An 8,348-nucleotide genomic window follows, 5' to 3' on the forward strand; every position below is an offset into this window, starting at 1 on the left:
CCCTCTCTCCACTGATCAACCAGAGGATTTAATTTACTTTGCTGCTTATCAAGTTTGAGGAAATGAACTTTGGTTTGAGAGAGTAAAATGACTGTAAATGATTTATTTCTGAGCCAGGTGAAGGTTTATCTCTGCTTTATGACAGCCTTGGGCCAGCCCAAGGTAGAAGCAAACTTTGTGACTGCTGAGGAGAAACTGGTTGGAAAAACTTCACAGCTGAAAAATCATGTTGATAAATTTCTGATTTAAATATAATTTAGACATTTCTGCAGCTCTGCAGCTGTGGAAATATTGTTACACATTAACAGCAGTTTTCAATATTAAAGTATAACAGAGTATTAGGGCAAGACTAAGAAGCAAATATGAGAATTAAGTCATAATCTTACAAGTATAAAGTTGTATAATAGTCATATTAAGAAAAAGTAGAATAAATTTGTAATGAGTAAAAAGTCAGACTGCTGGAAAAAGTCAAACAAGAAAAATTTCAAGAATAAAGTTTTACGACAGAAAGTCCAAATAATACGAGTTTTATGATAATAAATCCGTAAAAATAAAAGAAAAAGTCACAAGAAATAGTTGAACTCAATAATCAAACTAATAAACCAAAATTAAAAGAAGAATGTTTAGTTTTACTTTATCATCAGTTTGACAAAGATCACATTTCATCGTTTAGGATTCATCAGATTGTTATCAGACTGAACTGCTGACATGATTATTATTTAGAAGATTTGTCTGAAGATAAAACGAGACAAAACGAGAAATCAGCTTCTAGATACGTTCTGCAAAAGATTAAACTAGAACTAGAAACATAGAGTCAGTCCAAGGCAGAATCCAGGTCAACTGTTTATTTTGTAACGTCAGCAGGAGGATCTGTGGGTCAGGATGGAAACGTTCCTGGACAGACGCTCGATGACGTCACTGAGGAGAAACGCTCAGCACGGCCCGGATGCTGCAGAGACACAGGAACATCCAGTCAGGACAGTTTGACCCAGGAAGTGAATATCTGGCGTTAATCTGAGCAGGAGTTCGGGTCGTACCACCGGCTGTTCTTCATCAGCTCCACGGCTTCGTTGATCTGCTCCAGCCTCAGGTTGTGGGTGATGAACTCGTCCACCATCAGCTTCCTGTCCAGGTAAGCTTTGACCATCTGAGCAACGCCGTCTTTCCCTTTAAACCCTGCAGCAGAGGAAGCGTCATCAGGTACTGTTCCTTTAAGAACAGGGCCGGGTCCAGACTGAAATATATGGGGGGCTGAGCATGACGAAAATTAACCAAAATCAATCTGAAACCACATATTTACATACACCTTTAAACCTCCAAACTTTTTCAACAATATGATTTATTTTTGCTAAGCGCTAAAATAATTAGAGAAATTCTGCATTAAATTGTTTCTAATGCAGAGTCATTAAGACAGTGATGATGTCATGGCTTCAGGAGCTTCTGATTGGTTAATCAGTGTCTCCTGATGTGAGGAACGGTTTACCGTTAGCTAATGCTAAAGCTAACTCCAGAAGCTGCTGGTTCTGATGCTGAGATCCATTTCTCACCTCCAAACAGAGTTCCCGTCCATTTCCGTCCAGTCATGAGGTGGATGGGCGGGGCGCTGAAGTTCTCCATGTCGGTCCAGCCGGCGATCACGCTGACCCCCCAGCCGGGGGCGCATGACTCCAAGGCGCTGCGCTGCATGTAAGCACATCACTCATCAGTCTGGCCTCGGCATTCACACACCGTGAGACCCTGACCCTCACCATGACCTCCACATTCCCGATGCATTCGAAGGAGAAGTCCACTCCGCCGCCGGTCATCTCCTGCAGCAGCTGCTGGATGGGTCTGCTGTGGTCGTTGGGGTTCACCACATCAGTGGCTCCCAACACCTTGGCTTTCTCAAACTTGTCCGGGTTGATGTCGATGGCGATGATCCTGCTGGCTCCTGCCGCCTTGCAGCCCATGACGGCAGCCAGGCCCACGGCTCCCAGACCGAACACGGCGCAGCTGGAGCCCGCTTCCACCTGGAGGTCATGGATTAAAGCCGTTGACGGTTTCCCTCTCTAACCTGAGCGGTCTGGACAGTGAGGGTCGTGTTTGGGCACCTTGGCGGTATTGACGGCCGCTCCGTAGCCGGTGCAGATGGCGCAGCCGATCAGACAGACTCTGTCCAGCGGCGCCGCCGGGTCGATCTTGGCCACAGACATCTCCTTCACCACGGTGAACTCAGAGAAGCTGCTGGTTCCCAGGAACTGCAGCAGCTTCCTGCCCCTGCAGCTGATCCTGGAGCGCTCAAAGCTCCGCTCATCAATTTTTCCGGCCGACCTGAACACAACATACGATCCATAAGTTTCATATCGATCTATAAACTAATAAAAGCACCAGTAAGATCTGGAAATGACAGGGAGACGAGCGGACACCCGTTGACGCAGAGATTGGTCTTGGGACTCTTGCAGAGGCGGCATTCCCGACACTGAGGCATGAACAGCGGGATCACCGTGTCTCCTGGACCACAAACATGTCAGATTCAGCAGAGTTAAAGCAGAACCAGGCGGTCCGGCTGGTTCTACTGACCCGGCTGGAACTCTGTGACCCCGGGTCCGATGCTCTCCACCACACCGGCTGCTTCATGGCCAAAAACCACCGGGAACGCCGTCTGATTCGAACATTTGGACAGGAAGTACAGATCCGACTGACACACTCCTGTTGCCACGATCTGCAGAGGAAACGACACAATGACAGTAACGACAGTCAGAGTTCAACAGGAGCTTTGATGGCTCAGATGATTCTAGCTTTATTATTCACATTTTGCTTCATTTGCTCTGACCTTGATCCGGATCTCCTTCTCCTGAGGCGGCGCCACCTCAACCTCTTCGATCACCAGAGGCTGGTTGAACTCCCAGGCTACTGCTGCCTTGCACCTGATGACCTGCAGACGGGTGAAAACCTCTGAACCTCACAGCAGCTAGCAGCATCAGCAGCTAGCGCTGAATCTGTTTGGATGATCCAAATAAACTAGTTAGTAAACTTTGACTGTTGCAGGAAGCCTTAAACTAATTTATTAAATATCTGAGGGTTTCTCTGGGATGATTTCAACACTTTCATATCCTGTAAATATCCATCCATCTTCCAGCCTTATCCCATCAGGGAGGCAGGTCACCAGTTCATCGCCAGGGCAACACAGAGACAATCAGGACACACACACACACACACACACACACACACACACACACACACATACGGAGAATTTGGAGAGGCCAATAAACCTGACAGTCATGTTTTTGGACTGTGGGAGGAAGAACCCACCAAGCAGAGGGGAAACATGCTAACTCCATGCTAACTCCATGCTAACTCCATGCAGAAAGCCCCAGGCTGGGAATCGAACCCAGGACCTTCTTGCTGCAAGGCAACAGAGCTGCCAGCTGCTCCACTGTGCAGCCTCCTGTAAACATGTAACTTAAAAATATAACATTTACTTTTGCTTAGAAAGGAAGGTAAACTCATGATCCTGCCCTTGAATCTTTCCTCACTAATTGTTTATTTTGCTTTTGTTTTTGTCCGTTTTTATGTCAGATTTATGATTTGAAGTGATTTCACTGAAAGTCGATTAGTTTGTCTCCCTGTTAACATGAAGGACGCTGCGTGTCTTAAAGCTGCGGCGCTGCAGCTCCTGGGCAGCCATGAAACGTTTGTCTTTTCATTTTCCTTTATGAAGAACTGATGAGGCTGCAACAATTTCAGCTTTATAAGAGGCAAAGTAAAACTGAACTAAATACAAAATTTACACATTTTAGTGCAAAATTCAAGGTTTCTTAAAGATTTCCCTGAATGGGAAGTTGGCTCATTTGCTACAAAATTAGATGGAAAATCTACTTTCCAAACATCTAGTGCAGTAACACCAGGAACATGAGATAAGCTCTTACACAACCTGCAGGTTAACGTCGGCTCATCAGAGCAAATATTAGCTTTATGCTGCAGCATTCTGCAGTGAGATCATTTCACTGGATGCAGATTTTAGCTTTTTTACTTCTGCATTTTGTTGCAGGATTTCTCACTTTGCTACTTTAAAAAACATCTTAAATGGTTTTAAATGTTTTATCCAAACATTGCATTATGTAGCAAAACAGGATGAAAACTTCGACTCAGACCTACAAATATTTACTGAAGAATTTAAAACTAGTTGTCAAAAAGACATGAGGTCCTGCTTACCTGTCCAGCTGTGGCCATCTGTCCTGCTGAGTGTCGAAATGTCAGCGGCTCTGGTGGAAGCTGGGACTTTAACCTGCTCAGGTCAGGCGGTTTACCGCTGTTACATTTTAAACTAAGGTTTAAAGGTTTTTGGATAAAGCCCAACTGACCCGGCTGGACCTAAAGATATAACATTTGCTTTTGCTTAAAAAAGAAGATAAACACAGAAGGGAGTCGATCAGAGCTGGAGGCCTTCAGGCAACAATTTCATTTCTCATCAGATATAATCTGACATTTCTCTGTTCTCCATAAAACCAACAGGCTGCATGAAACCAGAGAGGATTTGGACAATATTTCAATTTAAAACACTTTGTTTGTCCCTCAAATGAAAGTATTGGATCAGCGTTGCTGTAGTTTTAGATGTATTGAGTTTTATTTCACTGGAGAGCTTTTTGTGGTCTTAGAACGAAAACAGGTTGGAGCATAAATTAATCGCTTTTTGTTGAAGAGGAGTTATCATGTCAGTTATTATTTGTGTTATTGGCTGCTTTGCATCAGATGGAAATGTGTCGAGTTAAATGAACCAAGTCGACCTGACCTGGAAAGTCAGGGAGGAATTCAGATTTGGAAATATGTGGAAGTAACAGATGAAATGTTCCAGGTGTGGACGATCCTGGATGATCCTGGATGATCCTGGACGATCCGGGATGATCCTGGACGATCCTGGACGATCCTGGACGATCCTGGATGATCCTGGATGATCCTGGACGATCCTGGACGATCCTGGATGATCTTGCGCGTTCTCCCAAGAGTTCACTACAACACAAATCCAGAGATCTGCATCAGACAGCAGACAGACTGGTTGTGGACAGACTAGCCTATAAAAACATGAAGGTGCATTTAGAACATCGGCCCAAATAAAGTAAACATGAATGCGTCCAGTGTGATTATTTGATTTATTAGACACTTTTTCACTCCAAAACATGAATAAATTGTTGGCAGTTGTCAAATTTGAAACCTCTAAAATAAAAGAGCAGAAAATAATAAAAGAGCTGCTGGGATGACCTTTGACCCCACCCAGATGGTGTGAAGCTAAAATAATATCTCTGATGGACAACGTCTCCCCTCCTCGCATGAAGTTTTATTCACTTTTCTAAGCACAAATATTCATGCATATTGTGTGGATTTACTATTCTCAGCAAAACGAGATTTAATCTGCAGAATTCAGCTAAATCGGAACAAACTGCCTTTATTATGAATCCTTTATTCTGATTCACGCACATTTCAAACTGAGACTGTAATCCAAAAAGTTTTTCACATTAAAATTTCCATTGTAAGGTTTTTCTGTTGCAGGTTTGATAGCCTACAGCCTCCTGAACCCGCGACGGTTCTGCTGAGGAGAAACACTCAGCACGGTCCGGATGCTGCAGAATAACAGAAAAAAGTCACAATCAGGAGATTTTCATCCATGAAAATGAATATTTATGGTGTTATTATCAGCAGGGCTTCGGGTCGTACCACCGGCCGTTCTTCATCAGCTCCACGGCTTCGTTGATCTGCTCCAGCCTCAGGTTGTGGGTGATGAACTCGTCCACCATCAGCTTCCTCTCCAGGTAAGCTTCCTCTCCAGGTAAGCTTCCTCTCCAGGTAAGCTTCCTCTCCAGGTAAGTTTTGACCATCTGAGGAACGCCGTCCTTCCCCTTGAAGCCTGAAGGCAGGAACAGTTCAGCAGTCAGCTACAGACTGGAGGATTTCTCTGCTGTTTTCCCCTGACAGTCCGGTAAACTCTGCTGGATTGGAACCAGAACTCCATCACCTGCTCCACCTCCAGCTGCTGTGGTTCTGAGTCAAACCAACCTGTTCCCCTCCTGGCCTGTGGGGGCGCTGCACCAAGAACCTCTGAAGACACTGAGAGCAACTTCCTTCTTCACCAGATGGAAACAAGATGGAGGCGTCAAATTTTAGCGGTTGGAGGATTTCTCTATAGGCTGAAGACCAGGAGCCATTTCTGCTGCTAGCGCTAGGCTAACACGTTAGCTTTGGTTGGATTTACCCAGAATGCCCTGCGCTGTAGTCCACTTTCTGCTTTTGGAGCGGTCACTGGTCTGCTTGGCGTTCACATTCAAACCGAACCAGAGTTCACTTCAACCAAACTGAGGTTTGGAGGACCAGAGTTAGTTCATTTTCTAATCAGGGTTTGATTATGCATTCAGAGCTCCATCAAACAAACCGGACTTTCTACACAGATGGACTGGAGTTGGATTAAAGCGGACTGGACAGGGCTGATGGGAACTCGGCCTTTGACTGGTGCGTGGAATACGGCTCACCTCCGAACAGCGCTCCCTTCTGGGTCATGAGCTGGATCGGTTGAGCGCTGATGTCTCAGATGGTCGTCCAGCCAATGATCACTCTGTATTGACAGCCGATCAGACAGACTCTGTCCAGCGGCGCCGCCGGGTCGATCTTGGCCACAGCCATCTCCTTCACCACGGTGAACTCAGAGAAGCTGCTGGTTCCCAGGAGCTGCAGCAGCTTCCTGCCCCTGCAGCTGATCCTGGAGTTTCAAAGCCATCCACATCTAATCTCGCCAGAATCCCGAGGAGAACATGAATTCATTTCTGCAGCCTAATGAACACATGATGATGCAATGAAGGGAAAACGACAAGCTCCGTACGCGCCGACACACATGTTGGTCTTGGGACTCTTGCAGAGGCGGCATTCCCAACACTGAGGCATGAGCAGCGGGATCACCGTGTCTCCTGGACAATGGACAGATTTAATCTGTGCTCAACACAGTCAGGTTTAGCCTGAGGAACCAGGCGGTCCGGCTGGTTCTACTGACCCGGTTGGAACTCCGTGATCCCGGGTCCGATGCTCTCCACCACACCGGTGCCACTTCAGGCCACTGAATCCATCCGTCCGTCATCCATGTCCCTTTTACTTCTAAAGGTTTTTTCATGTTTCTGCTCATTTGTCTCTGATTTCTTGTCGAGTGTTTTTTAGAGCCAGATTTCTTTCTGCTTCGATGTTTCCTGGATGTTCCTCGGATAAAACGCTGCCTGTGTTGTTGCTTCAGATGTTAACCTCAGCAGACGGGAACAACGAGCTTCCTGTTGTGTTTCAGGTCCTCTCTGCTGTTTTAGCCGACATCTGTCTGGTTGTTTCTTGTCAATCAGCTGCAATTACTTGTTAACATCAACATGCTACACAAAGACTTATTAGCAGAAGGAAAGTCATGTAGGTTCATAATGACCTTTTCTAAAAGACAACTCATAAAGAAACACTAAGAGCTACCTGGACCAGAAAGCGTCTTTTGTTGCTCAGGAAGGGAAACAGGAGAACTGTGGATCATTTGTCTGCTGAAGAGTGATGTGTCGCTATTTACTTAATATTCTATGCATCTAAACAGAAACTATGTGAAAGTGATGAAGGGTTCTGATGCTGCTGCTGGACAAATAGGAGAACTGATGTGGAACAAATTTAGATAAGGAAAAATAGCTGACAGAACAAAGAACAACTCTTATCAGCTTTAACACATACAACACTCAGGGTAAATGATTTTATTTGCTCCAAATGTTTCATGACCCCAGATGTGATCATCATGCAGGACAGATGAACCAGGAACTGCAGCTGAACAAAAGCCAAACGCCGAGCCAGGCTCTGGGGGAGGGGAACATTTTGAAAGGAGCTTTGTTGACTCAAGGAGAAACTCTCAGGACCGTCCGGATGCTGTGCAGCAAAAAGAGGAGAGATGAGAAGAAAAACTGGAAGGTTTGCACAACGGAAGAGCTTCTGTCTGCCGTTACTTAGAACGTACCACTGGCCATGCTTCATCAGCTCCACGGCTTCATTGACTTTCTCCAGAGTCATGCTGTGAGTGATGAACTCATCCAGCTTCACCTTCCTGTCCAGGTAGGCCTTCACCATCTCAGGAACACCGTCCTTACTCTTGAACCCTGAGGCACATGAAACAAACATGAAACAAACATGAAACAAACAAACCGATTCAGATCCACGAACCGATCCAGATCCACGAACCAATCCAGATCCACGAACCGATCCAGATCCACGAACCGATCCAGATCCATTTAACCCGTCAGTGATCTTAGGGGATCCTGACAGGGATCCCCTAAGATCACTGTGACCCCACCGCGGCCTGGTGGGGTCACATTGAC

General features: G+C 45.7%; 2 protein-coding genes across 2 annotated transcripts in view; both read right to left on the reverse strand.

Annotated features, from left to right (window-relative positions):
• Window positions 1–513: 513 nt before the first annotated feature.
• LOC106937590 (alcohol dehydrogenase 1-like) lies at window positions 514–4,266 on the reverse strand. The gene is made up of 9 exons (XM_015019169.1): window positions 4,195–4,266; window positions 2,813–2,914; window positions 2,560–2,701; window positions 2,406–2,490; window positions 2,091–2,310; window positions 1,749–2,009; window positions 1,548–1,680; window positions 1,038–1,176; window positions 514–949 (listed from the first exon to the last, which is right to left on the reverse strand). Exons 1-9 carry the CDS (start codon window positions 4,210–4,212, stop codon window positions 916–918), a joined length of 1,134 nt encoding a protein of 377 aa, XP_014874655.1. The 5' UTR covers window positions 4,213–4,266; the 3' UTR covers window positions 514–915.
• Window positions 4,267–7,718: 3,452 nt separating this feature from the next.
• The window catches only part of LOC106937589 (alcohol dehydrogenase 1), a 7,735-nt gene continuing 7,105 nt past the window's right edge, over window positions 7,719–8,348 (reverse strand). Inside the window, exons 8-9 of the mRNA XM_015019168.1 lie at window positions 7,991–8,129; window positions 7,719–7,902 (exon numbers count right to left, since the gene is read on the reverse strand). Of these exons, the coding sequence (XP_014874654.1) occupies window positions 7,872–7,902; window positions 7,991–8,129 (170 nt within the window). The 3' untranslated portion in view covers window positions 7,719–7,871. The remainder of the gene's footprint in view (window positions 7,903–7,990; window positions 8,130–8,348) is intronic.

The sequence above is a fragment of the Poecilia latipinna genome, unplaced genomic scaffold, assembly GCF_001443285.1.
Source record: "Poecilia latipinna isolate Pla-1442-1.1 unplaced genomic scaffold, P_latipinna-1.0 Scaffold2385, whole genome shotgun sequence".
Classification (NCBI taxonomy): domain Eukaryota; kingdom Metazoa; phylum Chordata; class Actinopteri; order Cyprinodontiformes; family Poeciliidae; genus Poecilia; species Poecilia latipinna.

Excerpts from the sequence above, each read along its gene's own strand:
- LOC106937590 (XM_015019169.1), bottom strand. Across the intron at positions 2,702-2,812 it reads AGAAGGAGATCCGGATCAAG|ATCGTGGCAACAGGAGTGTG; the intron begins GTCAGAGCAAAT and ends TTTCCTCTGCAG. Across the intron at positions 1,177-1,547 it reads GACGGGAACTCTGTTTGGAG|GGTTTAAAGGGAAAGACGGC; the intron begins GTGAGAAATGGA and ends CCTCTGCTGCAG.